At 33.9% G+C, this 22,021-nt stretch overlaps 1 protein-coding gene across 5 annotated transcripts in view; it reads left to right on the top strand.

The window, feature by feature from the left end:
* Positions 1-1,085: 1,085 nt before the first annotated feature.
* The window catches only part of LOC143250671 (phosphatidylinositol-binding clathrin assembly protein LAP-like), a 68,119-nt gene continuing 47,183 nt past the window's right edge, over positions 1,086-22,021 (top strand). For 2 of the 5 annotated variants that reach the window (XM_076501558.1, XM_076501557.1), the window contains exons 1-2: positions 1,086-1,458; positions 18,113-18,255. In XM_076501558.1, the coding sequence (XP_076357673.1) occupies positions 1,323-1,458; positions 18,113-18,255 (279 nt within the window). In that variant the 5' untranslated portion in view covers positions 1,086-1,322. Of the gene's footprint in view, positions 1,459-18,112; positions 18,256-22,021 lie in introns of those variants that run through there. The other 3 variants (XM_076501562.1, XM_076501560.1, XM_076501561.1) reach the window with 3 other exon arrangements.

The following is a 22,021-nucleotide window of genomic DNA, read 5'->3' as shown; positions in this document are numbered from 1 at the left end:
CTCAAGTTTAGCAGCCAAAGTGCAGAATGTTGATGTGACTTCATAATAATACTTCCATTTATCGAGTGTTGTCTTTTTACTCCTATCTCAAGACGATGACACTGTATCACACGCATTAAAGTGGTGAAACTTGGATATGGCTCGACATTTGTCAACGACCAGTGTTCTAGTAGTTTCATGAGTATTTAATAAATCGAAAAATCTTCTTGTGAGATACACAACCCACAGCCTAGTAATGTTTAAGTAAGGGATTAAACCGTCTTGCATATATATCAAGATGCACGTTCTTGTCTCCTCATGTATATTGCTCTTTTAGAAGTCAAGGAAATCTTCAACAAAGGTCTTGTAGCTCTTTTCGTGCCACACCTTCAATTAAATGTACAGTGAATTACTTCAGAGTTGTCTTCCTAACACAGACCACATTAGATATTTGAGGTGCAAAGCTTTTAAGTGTTTTCTATCTGATATACTTTGATCATTTTTCTTTATTTAAGAAAGCTGAGATATAATATGGTAGTATACAAAAAATAAATGCAGATAGAAGGCACTAATATAAACATCAAACACATTTTGTCTTTATTTGCAAAGTCAGCAGTGCGAAATTTGCACATTAAAATCCAACTTTTGTAGATTTGCTACGGTATAAGTGGCATGCATTTTAAGTCATTGCTTATTCAAGAGAAATATAGAGAAATGAAATTAATGCTTTCATCAGAGCAATACAAACATGTCACACATAGAGTTTCGTAGCACACATTGCATGGTGGTCACGTTATAAAATAGCAGCCATGACAATAACAACGAATCAGCAATGTTCCTATAACCAACAATGTCATATTTTTTTTCATCAATGGCAAAAATTATTCATATATATCACTTTCATTATGGTGTACGTAATTTTCGTAGAAAATGCCTATTGTATTCACGGATATTAAAGTAATGAATATCTCAAAACTAAATTACAGCAGATTTAAAACAGAGAGAAAAGTTGGGAAAAATGTTTTGTGGGCGTTTATTTTTCCAGTTTAAGAAACTATTTATGTGAACAAGTAAGTTCACTGATTGGCTAATAGGTTGTTGACTTCATAGTAACGTCATTTCTCTAGATGGCTTTCAACATCGAACTTATAAAGAAGAGGTGTAAATTAGACTTGTGCAATGGAGGGGGTGTTTACGAGTAAGTATACGAATTAAAAAGTGGTGATTGAAACTGGACCATAGAAATTTTGTCTTCACTGTAAATTCTAAATATTGAGTATTCAAGTATAAGTTCGTCACTTATTGTTTGATATCGAATAAATAAACCTAGCAACAGTTAAAATATGATGTCTGGGGGACAAACGCTAAACGATAGATTGACAGCGGCGAAACACACTATAACAGGCCAAGGCTTAGCCCGGACTGTGTGTAAGGCAACGACCGCAGAAATCATCGGCCCAAAGAAAAAACATTTAGATTGTAAGTAAAGCAGAAAACCAAATTTTGCTTGTTTCATAGTTTTTAATGTTTAAAATATTTATTTGTTACTTGTGTTTATTTAAAAATTAATATTTTCTTAAAATTATTAAAATTTGTCATTATTGTCAATACTAATACAATGATAATTATAAAATTATAAGGAACAAGTTGAAGTTTAAATTTTTAATTTATGTAATTTCACTAATTTATATTACGTAATATACGTTACTCTAAGCAAGGTAAGTAATTAAGAGGATTTAATTATCATACCATTAAATAAGAGTATTTTGCACAAAAATTAGATACATTTTATGTACTTTTAATTAGCTTAATTTTGAAAATATATTTCTTTAACATTAACGTTGCAGTACTAGTATTAGTAATAGCCATTCTGTTAATAGAATAATTACCTTCACTTTTGCTTTAGGTTTCATTTATTTTGAACTTTGAAATTAAAGCAGTAAGTACAACAAAACTGAAACCAGATGCCTTTGGATTAGAAATTACATTATTGCTTTTAATGATTTAATATATTATATATTATTTTAAAAGTCTTAAACTTTCTTCTCTCAAGTTATTTGTGTGTGTGTGTGTGTGTGTTAACAAATCTGTCTATGGGAATTTACCAGTGTTTTGTGAGTTTGTGTTTTCAGTTAATATAGATTTTGTGTTGTTTTGGTATTGTTTAGTAAATCTCTCCAAGTTCTGCATTTAAAGTGACATTATCATTACACAAGTACCAGTTTTTAGTAGGTGTGAGTGTTATGCTGGTGTCTATTTTTTTTAATCTGTGAGTACAACTAGAACATCTTTTTTTTTCAGTCTTGAGACAAAAATACTTTTTACCTTTATAGCTTTGTGTCAGAATTTCACACAGATTTAATTTGTTACATGTTTATTGTATAAAATCATACTTCATATTGTATGTATTGTCTACATTGTTACAGTACATATGAATAATATTTATCTCAATTGACTGTTTTGTAAACTGTTTGTAGTGTTGTGACTTAATTCATGCTCTGGTGTATTAACATTTTGTTAAAAAATACAAACCATTAAAACAAAACAATATTTTAGTTTTAATGAAAATGGACAAAAAGTAACTTTACCTTTTAAACCATACTGTATTGTAATAGTTGCCAAATTGTTCCTTGCTGGTACAGCAGTAAGTCTGTGGATTTACAATGCTAAAATCAGGGGTTTGATTCGCTTCAATGGGCTCAGCAGGTGGCTCAATGTGGCTTTGCTATGAAAAAACACACACACAGTTGCTAAGTCGGACAGTAAAGATGTGTAAATAACTACTTTCTTTGATCTTTTGATCTTTAATAATCATGATTATGAAGTGAGATAATAGTGTGCTTATTAAAGAACCTCAGATTTAAATTATACCACTGTCATTATTTGTACATTGCATTATAGTACATAAAATCTTGAGACTTTGATTAATGACAATGAGCAACTACAATCAGTTGCAAAATATTAGGAATGTTTCATTTATAACTTTCCTTCCTATCAGTGATATAAAGTAAAATTAATGTAGAACATAAATAATCACGTAATACAGATGGGTATTTCTTATACCTTAACACTCCTGAAAATAAAGCCCTGGGCAAAGTTCATACCCATTTTTTAGTGTTTGCAAAGTCAACGGGAAAGTGATGTAAGACAATAATAGACCTATTGGTTCATCTAGACCAGAGGTGTGCGACTTATTTTTCGTAGTGGCCACACTATTAAAAGAAAAAATTTTGAAAGATGTTAGTTTAATCAAAATAATTGCATTTCAACTAACCTTCAATGTGAAAATTTATGGGGGTTTTCATCAACAAGTTTTGTAAAATTTGGCTTAATATCTGTGCTCAATAAGCATCTTAGCTCTGCCTCTAAATTTATGTCAGCAAGCCTAGATCTGTATCTAGATACTAGAAAATCTGGCATAGCAAATGTTGACTTGCACACCCATGTGGATCCAAACATGGAAAATAATTTTGAAATTGTTATCTTTAAACTTAGAAGACTCTCATTTATCAGAATAGTGAGCCACATCTCTCTGACATAACATTTTTGTTTACCTTTTATATATTCTACACTTTGCAGGGTATGCACCTCGTCTTCAAATCCACACTTATCCAAAGACAAAGAAGATGTAATTTTCTTACTGAAATTTCCTAAGTCAAATTGAAATGGATCATGCAAAAATTCAAATATCAATTTCAAATGTTTAAATTTGGAGAAACGTGATTCAAATTCTTGTGATACATTTTTGATCCAGTTTACACAGAGATCATCTTTAGCATCAGAGAAATCATAGCCCTTATTATTTTCTATAAAACTATTCAACTTTGCAAAATGTGTCAAATCATTCTTTTGTAATTTTTCCGCAAGGAGGTTTAGTTTTAATTGAAATTCATGAATAGACTGTGATTAATTGCTTATTATTTTACCTCTTCCCTCAAGCAAATTATTCAGGTGAGCCATCATGTTGTACAGAAAGTACTAATCACACTGCCATGACAAAGTTTCAATTTTAGGAAAATTTTCAGTATTACCTTTTCCAACAAGATACTCTTTTATTTGAGGAAATAAGGAAGTAAATCATTCCAAGACTATTCTCTACTTAACCATCTTACATTTGCAAAATCAGAAAGATCATCAAAAGTACAGTCACTGCTTTTTTCAAAGACTCAACAAACTGTCGATGGATGAGGGAGATTTCACTTCTAATGTAATTCACAATTTTTACAACAATATCCATCAAATTTTTCAATTCATCACTTTTAGACATCTGAGCACATAAATTTTCCTAATGCAAAATGCAATGTAAAGATGGCAGCGTGGACTTCACATTATTTTCAATTAAAAAAGAGAAACAAATCCTTATTGCACCACAGTCATTGCAGGAGCACTGCCTGCTGTAACAGAAACCAGTTGTTTAAGATCCAGATTCAGTTTTTTGGACATTTTAAGAAATTTCTTAAAGATATTATTTACACATGTTCCATCTTGTAATCCAAAAAGGCCAAGCATATTTCCCCTCACTTGAAGATCTAAAGTTACATATCAAACCCAAAATATCAGCTGTACTGTGTCACCAACATCTGTTGACTCATCTAGTGCTAAAGAAAAAGTCTTTTAGTTCTTCAAGCAACTGATTTTCTGTGTCTTTTGCTAACTTTAGCATTATGCAAACAATTGTTCTTTGACTTAATAGCAAATTATTTACCTTTTGAAGAATATCATCTTTTATTTTTATACTTTATTATTCCTAAGAACTTTGTTACACAAAAGAAACACTGGCTTACTATTTGTTTTAATAACTTAAAATTTCAACTCCTAACTTCCATTAAATTTTCATTTCACGTTTTTCCAGTCACGTGCCATTATCTTTTTGACAGTAATGTCAAAATCAATTAAAATGTCTTTATTTCCCGAGTGTTCACCATCATCTGGATTTTGTTGTTTTTGAATTATCCACTTATTCATATTATGGAATTAAAAACAAAATATATTTAAACACTTGAAAATTGCAAAATAAATATATGTTTGCAAGCACATGCAAAACAATGCACACTCCATAACAAACATCTAAACCAGACTGATGTTACAAAATGGGCAGAGTCTGTGGCAGTGATGAAGTGCTCAACATTAGTGATGATGTGAGGCAGTACAGTTGCTGCTAACCAAATTTGCAGAAAAAAATTTGATGGAAACTAAACTCAAGATGGCCACATTTGTGCTATCCACTGGCCATGGAGTTTCCCACCCCTGATCTAGACCATCCCCTCCATTAAGAAAAAAAACACTCAAAACCATCCCTCATATTTCAAACATTTATTAAGCCTTCTCTTAAGTAAACTGCTTCTACCAGGTCTAAAGACAATTTATTCCAAAGATCAATCACCCTGTTATATAAACTGTCTTAATCCTGTTATGGATTATGGGTCAAAGGCCATGCTCTTTTGAGTTTCTTGACTTACATTCAAAATTTTATTGAACTACTATTTTATGAATGTGTATCAGTAAGTTTGGTATCAAATTATAGTGTATAATTTATATTTTACTATGATCCATTAGTTAATTTCTTAATGTGAAAGCAAATATTAAAAAGAAACCTTTAAATGTAAATTTTTGTGTGTCACGTGATATGTTGAATGCAGCATTGGTTCAAATTACATGTTTGTGATGTCCAACTACAAAGTCTGTAGCTTATTGGGAACTAGGAACTCAAATGACCAATTTGGAAAAACTAGAATATCAAAAGGAAACAACAACAAAACTCCTATCTTTCCTATTTACTGAGCTATAACTACTTACACTAGATAAACATGGTGGCCCTACCCAGTTCTTCCCCTTTGTGGAAAGATATGCTTCCATACACTTACTTCTGTCTGTGTATGACCTGTGAATAACCAAAACTCATTTTTTTCAAAGCTTATAGTTAAAAAGTTTAGGTGAAATTTTAGTGAGCTCAAAACTTCATAATTTTTAGACCCAAATACATTATAGTTACTAAGCTTAAAATTATAGTGAAATTCTGTGGTACTGATATAATCTATGATTTTTAGTTATTTTAAATGTGTGTGTGTGTGTGTGTATATAACTTAATTTTCACATCCACCATGTACAAAACCAGAGTTACTTGTGGCAAACAACAAATTCCTAAATGTGCTATCCTATAACTCTTCTTTTTTTGAGAAAACAAACTATCAGAGATTTTAACCTACTTGCAAATGACAATCTCTCCATCCTAGTTGCACTCTTCTGAACTTTTTCCAACAAGTTAATGTAATTTATAATGTAAGGAGCCAAATACTTCAATTGCAGCCTAACCATTTAATTATTCAATATATATAACCTTTTTTGATTTTTATTTAGTATTTCTTTATATAAACCTAAAATTCCATTTGCATTCAACTAGCAAGAACACAATTTGAAAGGCTTATGAGACTAATCAACTGTAAAACAAGATCCTTTAATTCCACAACATTGCTAAGGTTATTTCCATTAAAATAATATTTATAACCTATAAGTATTACCTTTCATTATTATAAGTAAGAGTCTTGCTAATTATTCCTCTGCTCAACAAATATCCAAAGTCATTTTGCAAAGGAGCAGACTCTTCCTTAAAGCGAGCAACACCCAAAACCTTAATATCTTTAGCAAAGCTAAGTAATTTATAAACCATTCCAATATCTTTATCATAGATGAAAAACAACAGAACAAAAATTCTAACTTTGAGCTCTTAGGTACTTGTGATATTTTTTCATCTAGCTACTTTTCTATCCAGTGAACCAGTTTATTCCCAAAACATAAAGAACTGTTTTTGTTGTTTTTTTTTATTTTGTAACAAGCATTTTATGTTGCACATTGTCAAATGTATCTTCAAAATCTAGATATACCAAATTCACACTTACTCTTATACATGTAAACAGGATACATTGTAAATTAACTGAGATATTTTGATAAAATTTCATAGAGTAATTGCCATATTTTAATAGAAATTACCTGTATTAAATATCAAACAGAGTTCTTAACATTGATTTGTGAGTATAGTATTTTAAAATAAATTATAATAATAAAATATCTAAGTCTGTGTCCCTGTATCTTAAAAATAGAAGTTAGGTTTTGGTATTTGAAACTGTTTTCTGTAACATGTTGTCAAAGTTGGTTTAAAAAACATAATAGGTGGCAACAAATAAGACACGATAAATGTAATTATGTTACACACTGGTAGGGCTGAGTGGCTTTACTTGCTGCAAATGTCGTGGAACTTAAAATGGTGACTATCATATATTTAAACTTATTTTGACATTTTCAATTCATGTGCAAAGCCTTGAAAAGAACTTCAGTTATTGTTAAACTATCGTTATAGTAATATGTAAGCATAAAATAATCTCAAATATATTCAACAAATAATCTTGACGGAAACCTCTTAAGGTTATAATAAGGATTTAAAGGTTGTTTTATATAATTTAAATGTAAAAGACAAGACATTTTACTATGTTGTACACATGTCTATAGTGGATACATTTAGAATTTATAGGCTAACTTTCTTCTAATAATAATAATATTCTGATGTAAAATAGTATTTCTAAATAGATTTTCATTTATTATTTCCCTTTTTTGTCATCTGTCAGCAAATTTTTGTATTTTTATTAAATTTCATTTTGGTTTATCACAAAAAACGACTTCCTAGTACAATATGGCATTTAACTCATCGATATAATTAATCATATATGAGCATCAATTACTTTGATTAGTGTTGCATGAAATAACTGATTAATCCAAAATGTTATTAATTCAATTAATGCCATAAGAATAATCAACTAAGCTAAATTAGTGCTTTCAGTTATTACTGTTTTTGATCATTTCAAGCATCCAAGTAAGTGAAATATTACCATTATGATTTCTTCTAATTAGTATGGATTAAGTGTATCTGAAGATTTTTCAGTCTAATCAGTTAGTGTCATAACTTATGAAAATAATCAACTGATCAAAATTAGTGTTTCAAGTTATTACATTTTTTTAGATTATTCCTACTATCCGAGTTTTGTGTGAGAAAAATCAATCAATTGATTGAATGTACTTAATGCCTTCTATTGGCTCAGTGGTAAGTCTGAGGGTGTATAATGCTAAAAACTGGGTCGATGGTTCATTATGTAGCTTTAAGCTTAATTACAAGTAAACCGCTATAATTAAGGAGTCCAAAAATAATTAATTGTCCAGCTCTATTTTGTAACATAACAGATTGATATCACTAAACTGTTAGGACAATGTGTCAGTTTTGTTATTTCAGCAAATAAAATCAGTAATTTGTACAGTTTAACTCATTAAAATACTTATGGTATCTTTGCTTGTTTCATGCATGTTACTCGTACCATTTAATTAACTTAAGATGCATTCATGTATTGCAAATATAAAGAGAAATAAAATATTCACCTTCACACAAAAGTTATAGCACTGGGAGAGAGCCATCAGTACAGAAAGTGTTAGTTGTATATGGTTTTATTAACCTTTATCATTGTATACTCAAATTTAGTGATTTTAAAGATACTTGTTTGTAAGTACTTAATTCAGGGTTAAAGTAAAGAAGTGGTAAAAGAAAAGTATTTATATATTAAATAAAGCTTGTCAAGATGGTGGTACATCTCTCTAATACAATAGTTGTTTGACAAGTATTTGGGGGAAGGGGTGAAAGGAGAACTGAGGAAAAAAAACATGTTTTGTATAACAAATAAGTGTGGTTCTATGTATCTTGTGTTGGAGTTTTTAAAGTTCTGATTTTAGTTTTTTGTTTTGTTTTGCTAATACATACATTGATCATTGCTTGCAAAAAAGTTTAAAAAAAAGGCCATTGTAAATTCTTGTCCTTAAAAAGTTTAATCGTACTGTCAGAATTTGAGATGATCTTAGAATTAAACCAGTTGTGTATGATTTCAGTTGGTATATACATTTAATGACAAATCTTGAATAACAATGAATAATATTTCTTCATTTATAATAAAAAAAAAAAAAATTAAGTTTGTGACTAAGTATGCATCTTGCTACTCCTTTCACAAGTTCATTACAATTTATCTTGTATTTTGAAATTTACAAAAGTTTATAATTCAGAATTTTTATGATACTGTAGATATTACTTTGTTTTTAGAATTTTTAAATTAAATGGTTTGTTTCTGTGTAGCTTATTTGGTAGAAGGCAGATGTTGCAGAGTTATTGGTGGTGTGATGGTGTAAAAATTTTTTTTCCAGAAAGATAGGCACAACTGTATATGTAGTACTTTAAAATGGGTCAAATTGATTCTTCAACTTGTAAAGTGAGTTACCAGGTGAGTTATATTTTTGGATATCTTCACCATTTTGTATGTTTGATCTTCTGTTGAGCAGTATTTCTTCATCGGTTTCCTGAAGATGTAGGCAGTCGAATAGACCTGCCACTGTTTTGTGTTACAGATGTCTGATTATGCTGTTTTTATTTAGTTCAACAAGTCCATTGTTATTTCCTACATCAGCTGACTGGTAGACACTTTCTCTTTTTCTCAGCCTCTATATTTTGGCTCACAACAGCAAATTCTTGCTTTCATGGCCATTGTTTTCTTCTCTTTGTTTCTCATGTACCTCTTTCAAGCCTTTATGGTCAGTTGTTCTCCTTATACAACTTTTGTGTATAGGGAATTACTCTTTTCTTTTTTTTTAACACCAATTTCTACAGAATTTTTATCATGTGAATTTTTTAAATCTGGTGATCGACTTTTCCTGGGTGTGATATTACAGGCAGAATGTGAGTAACCTCTAACACCTGTGTGTCACATTATTTTCACTGAAATGTACTTTATTACACTTTTCAATTTTGTCTCTCTCCATTATTCCAGGCTATAATCTTTCCAAAAGCACCAAGAAGATAAACTGTACATTTCTTGTACATTTCACGAAAAAACTCTACAACTGGAACCACCACTTAGTTTTGGCCCTGTAGGAGCTTGACTTTTACATTTTGTCCACCTGTTGACTCGCTTTATGGGATACTCTTGTATCCTACGCATTTTCCCTAAATGACACTCCATGAATTTTCTCATTCTGTTGCTATATTCTCTGAAAGAAACTCATTTTTTAAATTCCTGTACCTGCATAGCATCCTTACACAAGTCTATCTACACCTTCTGAGTGCCTGCTGTTGAAATGTTGTTTTTTATGAAACTGCTTTGGTGGTATTTTATTTTACCTTTCAAGCCATACTACTACTTCAAAAGGAACAAAACAAAAAGCACCTGGGTATAAATGCCTACCATCACACATGCCTGTGTTCTTCTGGTGAAGTGGGAGAACCCTAACTTTCCCAATAATAAGCTGCTGGGAAGGTTGCTATGAAGAGTTCTTCAACAGGTCAGCTTGATCTCATTGGTATGAAAATGAATATACATTCTTCTAGATCAAAATTAGGACAGACATGTTTACCTGAGGTGTGGTATATTCCACTTTTACATTTGACCTTTTCCAGTGGGTATAACCAGCCAGATGAGTATTTCTTTCTCCTCGTGATACAGATCTGGGATGACTCATTTATATGTATTTATCATATAGCTTGACTTATTGCTGTAAACACACTACACATATGCAATCCCCTGAAACATACATACTGGTTGAGCAGTGTTTTCTTTCTACCATGTTTGTATTATTTTAGTTCTTTTGACTACATTTCTGCATTATCACTTGTACTGAGTTGAGAATATTCTCTGCTTAAGATTTAGATGTATGCATTCTTCTATTGAATGATTCATACACACACACCCTATGAATTTCTCTTTGTTACTATATTCTTAGAAAGTGCATCATTTAAGTTTCTTTATCTATATTATCTTTGCATTGTTGGATTCTAGTTTTGTTCTGTGAAGAGGTTAGTAGCATTTCTGAAGTTAACAGGTAAACATATTTTAGATAGATATTTACCTCTCCACATAATCACCCACCCTTTGTTTCTACTTCTAGCTTCTCTGTTTTATTTTATCAGTATTGGGCTTTTAACATATACAAAGTACTCGTTGTTAGTGTAAGAGTATAAACTAGTGTATGCTTCAAAACTTTGTTCCTTATCAAAGCATCCCACCTGGGTTGTGTTCCTTCCTCTGTGGGCCATGTTTTTTCAAAACAGATGATCTGCCATTGCTCCTTTTGGCCTTTGAATCCCGGTGCAGTTGGATGAATTGGGTCTGACCTTGGATAACATTGCTATATCCACTGGTCACCAATGGTGCACCAATATGTTGTCTGTGTAACACTCAGGTCACAATAAACCATATTATACTGTCTTGGCATCATTATGATGCTCGATGACAGCACAATTTTAAATGTTTTGTCCCAAGGTTTATCCATGACGTTAGACAGTGTTATTGACAATGGTGACACTGTCCACCTTAGAAATGTTTTTAGTTTTTAAAGAAAGAATCTTTTAATGCTATTTAAGTTGTTTTTTTAATTTACACATTATACCTTTTTTGATGTGATTCCCTTTTAAGAATCACAGCACATCTTGTTTGATTTGAAATTAGAAAATGGCCATAACATCAAATAATTTGAAACCAGGACTGGAAAGGCTAACTTCAGGTGACTAATGCTGCTGTTTGAACTACCCGTTAGTCATCTTGACGAGTTATAATAATTAAAATTTTGCTACAAATCTTTTAAAACTTGTATTACTTTACTTTCTGAAAATGGCTATAATGTCAAATAACTGTAAACCAGGACTGGAAAGGCCAACTTCAGGTGACTAACGCTGCTGTTTGAACTACTCTAGTCATCGTGGCGAGTTTTAATAATTACAATTATGTCACAGAAAGTCTTTACAACTAGTATTACTGTAGTTTTTCTCTTACTGCTGTAGACTAAATATAAAAATCGGATTTAATGCTATTTGTTTTTAATTCAAAAGTTAAACTTTGTCTTGTTTTACCTTAATTTCCTTTTATAAATTTTAATAATTTTACTTCAATTTTAACTTTTTACCAGATGTTTAGAACAGATAGCCTAGTTGCTTTGCACCATAAAACACCAAACCAACCAACCAATAAAATTTTAACATTTTAAATGGCCTTGAAAGCCATATTTTCTCAGACTTTAAAAAAAAAAATTTTTATGCCACTGATGTAAGACAAATAAGCAATAATTACCAGAAAAATTATTACTTCACTTGAAAAGTGACATTAGCCAACTTCCAATCTTCTGGCACCTGCATACTATTCAAGGATTTAGAACAAAATAGTAGGAACTTACTCTGATATCCTCTCATTACTATTTCAGAATCCTTGGGTAAGTGTCTGGTGCAAGAGGAATATCTTCCTCTACTGTTTTCCCCTTGATGTGGATTCCTGTACGTGGTGAGGGGGACCTCTCAGAGAAGGTTCTGTACTTTCCGTTTATTTCCTCAGGGATCTAAACATTCACTTGTGTGTTTGCTGTGTGTGATGACCCATGAAGAGGAGGAGAGGATTTTAGTGGTTGAGGGGTCCAACTCCAACACACCACTTTGGCCTTGAATTCTTGTAAGTGGGCGGTCTTGGGGTGGCAAGGGTTAACCGAGTGCCAGCGTAAGACGTCCTCAGTAGGTGTTGTAAGCATTGTGTGTGACACTGGTGTTTGGGTATAGTGCTCACAAAACCCTGGCATCACTGCAGTAGCCTTATATGGCACTGTAGTGTGTCCCCTCTTAGGGCTTCATGGTGGGTGAGGTCAGTGGGCACCGATATATTCTTTTTTCTTTTATTATGGATACTCCTCAAAATCAAAAAATAAACAAGCATGATAGCAGTGAGAAAAATCTGACTTCTGGCAAATGACCACACATTGATGACTCTGTACAGTTAAACTCACAATATGATTCTGCCACAGTTTTTAATTATATATTCTTTAACTGAAAAACCCTTAGGGCAGATGTCTCTGTTTTTTATTCAGAAGGGTTTGGAAGGGCTTGCTGGCTCTCCTATATCAGTAAAAAAGTTGTGGTCTGGAGACATTTTAGTGGAAACATCTTCAACACATTCCAAACTCCTCATTTGCTTTGAATTCTTCCAAAGAAGTTATAGTTGAGAGGGATTTAAAGACAATTCTTGAGTCAGAGATCCTTGCAGGTTTTGCCAGCCAAGGGGTTACAGCTGTGCACTGAATTTTTACTCTTAGAGATGGAATTATGGAGCCAACAAATGTTCTAATATTAACATTTACAACATCATGTTCTACCACAATCAAGGCAGGATATCTGAATTATAAGGTACAACCTTATATACTTAATCCTGTTAGATGTTTCTATTGTCAACTATTTGGTCATTCAAAAACATCTTGCTGTGGTTCCTTGACATGTGTTCATTATGCTGGTAACAACCATGATGCTTTTGAATGCCAACTAGAACTGCATTGTGTTAACTGTAATGGTCCACATCCTTCCCATTTTACTTCTTGTCCTAAATGGGTGGAAGAGAAAGAAGTACAACATCTAAAGACAGTTCACAATATTACTTACCCAGAGGCTCGGAAATTACTATTCCCAATTCTGTCTCAGACTTATGCTGCTGTAATCCATTCCACTACTGCAGTAGGAGTCTAGACAGATCTTTCTGTGCCTCCTACAGAATCATCAACAGCACATTTTAATCTAGTACCCTCTAAAATCAACAAAGTTAATGAATCAGTATCTACTTTTATCTCTGTCCCTACTACAGCTTCCAGGTATTACCCAATTCCACCTTGTTCAAGTCCAGGTATTTAAATGGGGTCTTCCTGTCTTGACACCCCAAAAATTAAACAAACCATTCGTTCACATCCTCAATCACTGAAATGTGTGCCTACAAACACAGACCTGCCTACTAGATCCAGAGCAGGATCTATAGAGGGTGAGAGACCTGCATCCAGTAAAGAAAAAAACATGGTCACAAGCAGAAGGTCTCTTTGCCATATTCTCCTCCAAAATAAGTAAAAATGACCATGCTAATCCATTGGAACTGTTTTCAATCAACTCTGAACAATATCAAAGATTTGATTGTCTTTTATCATCCCAAATGTCTTTCTTTGCAGAAAACATTTTTAAAACCTACTAATACAGTCACAATTCAACAATACTCCTTATACTGAAATGGCAGGTCATGTGTAGGACAAGGACATGGGGAAGTTGCACTGTTGGTTGATCAGCATGTGCCCACCCAGTCCTTGTCATTGAATATGCCTTTGGAGGCTATAGCCATCCATATATCCTTGAGTTGTACCATGAATGTTGGCTCTCTGTGCCTTATCCCTTAAAAAAAAAATTATAAACAATAAGACCTTGATGCCCTCATTTAGCAACTGCCAACCTCCTTTTTTAATTTTGGGGGATCTTAACTGGCATGATTCCCTCTGGAGTGGTTCTAGTACTGATGTGAGGGGTTGTGCTATAAAGCATATGCTCTTGAATCACAACCTGTCTCTTTTCAATACTGTCTCTGACACTTATTTTCATGCACCCAGCCAATCATTTACTGCTATAGATCTTTCTACCTGCTCCTCTTCACTTTTCACTTGCTTTTCTTGGGAGGTTGACATCAATTTATGGGGTAGTGATCATTTTCCTATCATATTAAGAGAGATTGGCTGTGGTCAGTGCCACCTGACTCGTGTGCCTCGGTGGAAGTTGGACCAGGTCAACTGGCCCTCTTCCACTGCTCTCTCTTGGAACTTGATCCTGCCATTTTATGTAAATCATCGATAGATGATTGTGTAGTAGCAGTAACTAACTGTATTGCCCAAGCAGCTGCTCAGTGCACCCCTTGGTGGAATTCTGCTTGTTATATAACAAGAAAAGTTCAGAAACATGCTTGGGATAAATTTTGTCGATACCCCATGTTTTCAAACTGCATTGCATTTTAGCAAGCCTGTGCAGATGCTCAGTGAGTTAGACATCAAAGCCAGAAAGAATCTTGGATTAAATACACCTCTAGCATTTCTTCAACCACCCTGTCTATCTTAATATCCAGTGGCCATGAAGTTGTTGATGTTCAGAGCATTGCCAGTACTCTTGGTGAATGTTTCTCTCATGTATCTAGCTTTTCAAACTCATCCCCTTTCTTCTTAGCTTTTAAAAATTGAGTTGAACATCTGCCTCTTTCCTTTTCGACTGATCATCTCTTTAACTGCAATCCCTCTATTACAATAGTGGAACTCAAACTTGTGCTTTACCGGTCTGGCAATACATCAGTTGGACCTGATGATATACATTATGAGATGCTATGCCACCTTTCTCCTGCCTCTCTTACTATTCTTCTGGCTGTCTTTAATTGGATGTGGCAGGAGAATGTCTTTCTTGGTGCTTGGTACCAAGCTATTGTACTCCCTATTCTTAAATCTTGGATGGGTCCAAAGATTCCTTCAAATTACTGTCCAGTTGCTTTGAGTTGTCTCAGTAAGATCTTGGAGAGAATGATTAATGCTCATCTTGTTTGGTTCCTTGAATCAAACAGCCTTATTTCACCCACTAAGTGTGGGTTCTGAAGACAACACTCCATGACAGACCACTTAATTAGCCTTGAAACATCAGTCAGAGAAGCCTTTTTGAAGCAACAACATCTTGTTTATATTTTTTTCTTTAGGCTTATGATATAACATGGAGGTATGGCATCTTACAAGACCTTCACTTATACAGATTGTGTGGCAATTTGCTACTTTTTATGTAGCATTTTTAAAGAACTGCCGATTCCAGGTCCGTGTGGTCTCAACACTTTCCCATTTTTTCCCGCAGGAACTTGGAGATCCTCGGAGCTGTTTTCTGAGTTTCACTCTTCATTATAAAGATTAATGCCATCATTGAACACCTACCCCCTTCAGTTGCAAATGGTCTTTTTGTTGATGACTTTCACATGTCATGTCAGTCATCAAACATGAGGTTTATTGAGCAGCAGCTACAAACTGCAATCAATCATATACCTAAGTGGACCACAGCAAATGGTTTTCAACTTTCTCTCTCTAAAACTGTTTGTGTACATTTTTGCCACCAACATGGTTTTCATCCAGATCCAAAACTTCGTATTGATGATGTACTTCCTGTTGTCTTGGAGGCAAAGTTCTTAGGTCTTATATTTGACTGTAAACTAAACTTTATTTCACATATCAAGCAACTTCATGTCAAATGTATAAGAGCACTGAACATCCTCCGTGTTCTCTCTTCTACCTCTTGGGGAGTGGTTCGATACTCCATGCTTAAAATTTAACGTGTCATTATCCAATCCAAACTTGTTTATGGTTCTGCCAGAACCTCAGCACTAAAAATGTTGGATCCAATCCACCATCAGGGGCTTTGGCTTTGCATTGGGACCTTTTGTACTTCTCCAGTCCAAAGTTTGTATGTGGAGTCCCATGAACCCCCTCTGTATATTTGCTGTTTGCAATTGTCTCTCATGTATGCTTCCAAACTTCAATCTTTACTATAGCATCCTACTTGGGGTTTTGTTTTCCATCCTTAGTGGCCCACACTTTTTTATAATAGAAAATCTGCTGTTGTTCCTTTTAGTCTTCGAATCCAGGCACAATCAGAAAAGTTGGACTATCCACAGATCAGCCTCTTCTATCATGGCAAATTACTCTCCCCAGCTGTGACCTATCTTTGAGTCATCTGAAGAAGACAGATACTCCTGACTGGAAATATCACTCTTTATTTGTTGAACATCTTCCAAATTATCCATTTATTCCCATATATACAGATGGTTCAAAGTCGGATGACTCTGTAGGCTCTGCCATGGTTTGTTACAGTTCAGTTGTAGCACACAGAATGCCCTTTACAGTTTCTGTTTTCACTGCCAAATTGTATGGCATTTCTCTTGTCCTAAACCATATTGAAACTGTACAATATACGAATTGTACAGTATACTGTTTCACATAGCTGTCTACTGACCCTGATTGAAGGGAGGAAGTTGTTTTGGCACAGACAAACTTTGCCGCTCTGTCAGTTAGCTTATTCCCATGAATACCATGTGACCTGGTGTCCAAAAAACTGGACAGAGATAGATGATAGAGAGATGGGCCAATTTGTTTTGGACGCCAGGTCACATGGTATTTGTGGGAATAAGCTAACTGACAGAGCAGCATAATTTGTTTGCTCTGGCTCTATCATCACCATACTTGTTCCATACATGGACTATGGTCCAATTATCAAAACCCAACTGTACACCAGTTGGCAGTCGACCTGCAGTGAGCAACAAACTAATAAGCTTTTTCAAATCAAACTTTCTTTAACTCTTTGGCCATCTTGTTTCTGTAAAGATTGAAGGGAAGAAATTGTTTTGGCTAGGCTATGCATTGGTTGCAGTTTTTCAACTCACCACATTCTTTTATCAGGTACTGATGCACCAACGTGTGGTCCTCAGGTCACAATCATACATATTTTATTATCATGCCATTGTTACAACCAAGAACGACAATGTCATTTTAAACATTTTTAAGGTAAATTTGCTTTTGACATTAGCAAATATCATAGGTGATACTGCTCACCTCACTCATGTTTTTACATTTTTAACTTGAGGTTTTTATTGGACTATATACTGTTTGCGTGATTTCGTTTACACATTTTAATTTTTATTTTGATCTGCCAACTTCAGGTGACTGACAGCAGGTTTGCACTTAGTGCTTCAGTCTTCCTGGTGGGTCTTAATTTTACATATTCTTACCTTAATTGCCATATACCATTATAGTATATTACATCTTGTTTGGCACAGATAGCCTAGTAGCTTTGTACCAATAAACATGAAATGCCTACCTACCTTTATACCTTATATTTTTTCTCAACAAGATCATAATTAATATGATAATATTGTTTCCATCCAATGGCTTTTCAGCACCAGGAATAATGCTTAGACCATCATTAATAGAAATTGAAGGAAATGTTTAAAACATTCCTTATGTTTTTTCCACTCTTTTATTTTAGCATTAACATTCATTAATTTACTAGAAGTTATTGTGGAACAGGAACTTTAGAATAGTAAATCTGATTTGACACCAGACAATTTTTAAATGGTTGGGAAAGAATGGATATTTGTCTATGATATAAAACATGTCTTAGTTAAATATAAATTTGGCATAAGAATTATTGAGTTATTTATGTTATGTACAGCACTTATTATACATTGTGGATTTCTATTTATAGATCTCTTACACTGCACAAGTGAACCAAATGTCTCCATCCCAGAATTAGCAGACCTACTGATAGCAAGAACACTAAATTCTTCATGGGTTGTTGTTTTTAAGTCTTTAATTACAGTTCATCATCTTATGTGTTATGGAAATGAGGTTAGTAGAACTGCAGAACTAACTCCTAATCCTTAGTTTTGTATGAAATATAACATCTGATTTCTTCCTTTTTTTTTCAGTAAAACTTTATTTGATAATGTATTTAATATGCATGCATACTTTATATAATGGTTTTCATCAATGTATGTTATGAAAATGTAGATGTTTCATAGTTCTAAAAACATACATGCCTCCTCTCCCATTTACAACTATTACTCAATCACTAGGGTTTCTTCCTTTGCTCATTTAATCATTGGTCTAATTTTTTTCTCACTTTCTACAGTCTGAGTTGGTGATACCTATCTTATGATATTCTTTGCTTACATCAGAGCACCATCTATCCTGGTATTGTATTTTTTCATTCAGATAATGTTATCACTTTTTATCATCAAGGTGTTACTAATGATTTTCCAATTATTACAATTGTTTGGAGATACTTTGAATTTTTTTCATGTTATCTGATTGATTTTCAACATTATCATCTTTTTTTTTTTTACAGTTTTTTTCTTCCAACTGGCAATCTGATTTATGGCAATGAGTTTCTGACATGGAAGCAAATTTAGGTCTCTCCTAGGGGTTGGGAGTCACTGTCAGTTGAGACTGTCAGTGATCTTATTCACAGTAAAATGGATATATATATATATATATATATATATATTAGTATCTGTAGGGCTCTTAATCTACAATTGAGGGTGATCCATGATATTTTGTAGAGACTTTACATTTGATTTTTCTTGTCTTCTTTTAGTTCCCCTGTAGAACAGTGGTATGTTTACAGACACACAGCACTGGAGTTTAGTTCCCTAGAGTGGATATGGCAGGGGACCTAAAGCTACTTTGTTCTAAAAAACAACTTTACAAAACCCTGTTTCAATCAATGTTAATCAACACAGTCATTAAATTATCTATGAAAAATGAAGGATGTAACTTTAGGATAAGCTGCTTTTGTTGTCCTTCTGTTGGTTCTTAGAGTGTGTGATGTTTTGGGTTTTTTTTCCCAACTGCTTTTGAATCTGTACCTTACTTGATGGCTACAAGGTCTGGAGGCAAGGTTTTAGTCCCTCACTAAAAATTCAGACGTAATGGTTCTTTCTGGAGGGTTTACTTCTCAGTTACATGAAGGGAGAGTTAGGTCTTTTCTGACATATGTTGTCAGAACTTTGTGATTTGCCCTACCATTGCCAGGTAGAGGCATTTTTCAATTCTCAAATAATGTCTGCTCCTCAAATTTCAGAGTTCTTAGGTGGAGTTTGTAGGTCCACTGAATAGTTTAATATCCACTGATGGGACTACAGACTTACAAATCTAAAATTTGTCATTTTGTTTTCTTTCACTTCACTTTGTTAGAAGACTCTCAGAAACACCATCTTTATTTATGATGAACTGAATCAATTGTGGGCATTCATTTTGGTTTAAAATTATGGCTTCTACATTTTTCCTGTTAGTCTCAAAATTACATCAGCTCTTGCAGAAGGTCATAGTTCCATTCCTATTCATGCATCCTGATTCCCAACATCAACCCTTCAGTACATTAGTGACCAGAATATATTGTCTGTATTCAGGGTTTTTATTGCTTGGTCAAAGTGCCAGCATCATTATTGATTATTGTATACCTTCAGTGGCTCTGGAAGATCGGTTTCAAGAATTTATGGATATGTGGTAACCTTAAACATGTATTCAAGAGTACTGCAGGTTTTTGAGTCACAATTAGTCATTCAGTTTACATCTTTATCATCAATATTATCTATCAAACCTGTAGGGTTTCCATCTCCTGCAATTCATTGGAAGTTGAAACTTAGTTCTAGGGCAATCTGTGTTTTGTTTGTTTGGGGTTAGGGAGAGTCATACTAGTTCTTCAGAGTTGTCTTGTCAGTTGTTGGACCAATGTAAACTGGAGATGGTGTGCAGTCATTGATTTTCCTTGTCTTTATCAAGGTACAGGTTCTCAAAGGTAGAAAAGTTGCTTATTCTTTAATATGCATTGATTTTTTTTTACTGGGATTTTAGATGTCTACTTTGGTTGTAGTTAGTTCCTATCTGCACTTTGTCATGGAGGTGGTGCCCTACCACTATCAGTATTTGTGATGCACAAGGGTCAAATATTGCAGTTATAGGCTTTTTCCTTTGGACTAATATCAGCTTGATATGGATTGCACCATATCATACAAGTTTTTTCTCGTCCTCTTCATTCAAATGTGCTGTGCACACACCATTCCATGAATGACTGGTTACTGCTGGCACCATTTTTATCAGTTGTCAGAGTCCACACTTGTGCATCACTTTATCTGCTTTCATTGCATATATAGTTCTTTATCTTCTGGGAATGTGGATATCACTCAAATTCCTTGTGCTTTTGGCACAAGAACACAATTTCTCCTTTTATTTGTCTTTATATAATCAAGGGTCATAAACATTGAATCACTAAGTTCCTTAGTTAGGAGGGGCTGTTAAGTTGGTACACTACTACAATATGGGTTTATCTACTGCTACATCATCCAGAGTTCCATCTCTTCATTAATGCCTTGCCTCAAGGATGGGTTGCATATACCAATAGTTAAGAATTGCAAGGTCTAAGCACAGGTGAAGATTTCTTGTACATTGTTTTTGTCTTCCTTGCTTTTCAACATACAGTGTTTCATTGTCTGGGTTTATTAAGGGATAAATCATCAGTCTTCATTCTGACAGTTTCATGGTGGTGTTTTCTGTTTCTCATGAAGCAAATACATGGTTTAAGGCTCCTTTTTTATAAATTTTAAGCTTTTCTTGGGACCAGTCCTGTCGTATCGCCCTTGTAGCTTGCCATGTTCCAGGGGTGGTGATGCCTGTGGTACCAAGTCAGTTGTCTCAAACCAAAAGGATTCTCCTGACAGAATACATGCTGCAATACAAGATTCTATTTGATTGGCTCTCATTTTGCAACTCCAGTTAGTGAGTTGGTCAATCACTCAATCATCCAAACTTCTGGCTACTTGGTCTCCAGTAACTCATTTTTGAGCTTTGGAAATAGATGTGCTCTCTCAGGATAGGATGGGATTAGAACTATAAGCCTTCTTTCCACTTCATTTATTACCCAAAGTACAAAGTATGATTTGTTCTGTCCCATTGTCAGATCATGATGACAGCACCAGATTGGCTGTTACTCCTGGGTTTCTGCTTCTGCTGTCACTTTCAGTGTGTCCAACTCCAGTTGTCTAGGAGCTCAAGTTTCTGGCATAGTGGTTATGCTATCTTTCACGTATCATTGGGGCTTATTTTTTAAGGTTGCCATGTATCTGTCTCAGTTTCTGCTTTGTCTGAAAGGCACTTTTATCAACAGTAATGATATGCATATTGACTATGGTGTATTAAAAGGGGATTGAACCCTGTTCAATCAGTGGTGTCATTTGTCAGAGGTTTTACACATCTTCCACAATAACTTTAAGACAACCTTATAAACTACTGTTTGATTATTATGACTGCATATTTTTTGCATCTACAGTACTTTCCATATTCCTCCCATCTCCTTGGGTACTTGGTTCCAAGTGACTATTCCAGTTACCTACCAGGTATATTTAGGTTACATAATGTGTTCTTTTTCAACACCTGTTTGTAACCTGACTCTTGTATGCCACATATCCCTTTACAAACAAGTTTATTTTTCATGACTGCTGATATACAGACATCACCAGTTAGTCATTTGTGCTGTTTGTCCACGGAGTACTTCATGTTTTTACCCAACATGTTGTCAGACAGGAAAAGGTTCTGAACATTTCTCTGATTTGTTTGA

Source organism: Tachypleus tridentatus, chromosome 5 (genome assembly GCF_004210375.1).
Source record: "Tachypleus tridentatus isolate NWPU-2018 chromosome 5, ASM421037v1, whole genome shotgun sequence".
In the NCBI taxonomy this organism is placed as follows: domain Eukaryota; kingdom Metazoa; phylum Arthropoda; class Merostomata; order Xiphosura; family Limulidae; genus Tachypleus; species Tachypleus tridentatus.
Note: the sequence above shows the minus strand (reverse complement) of the source record. Positions and strands in the feature narration are given on the sequence as shown.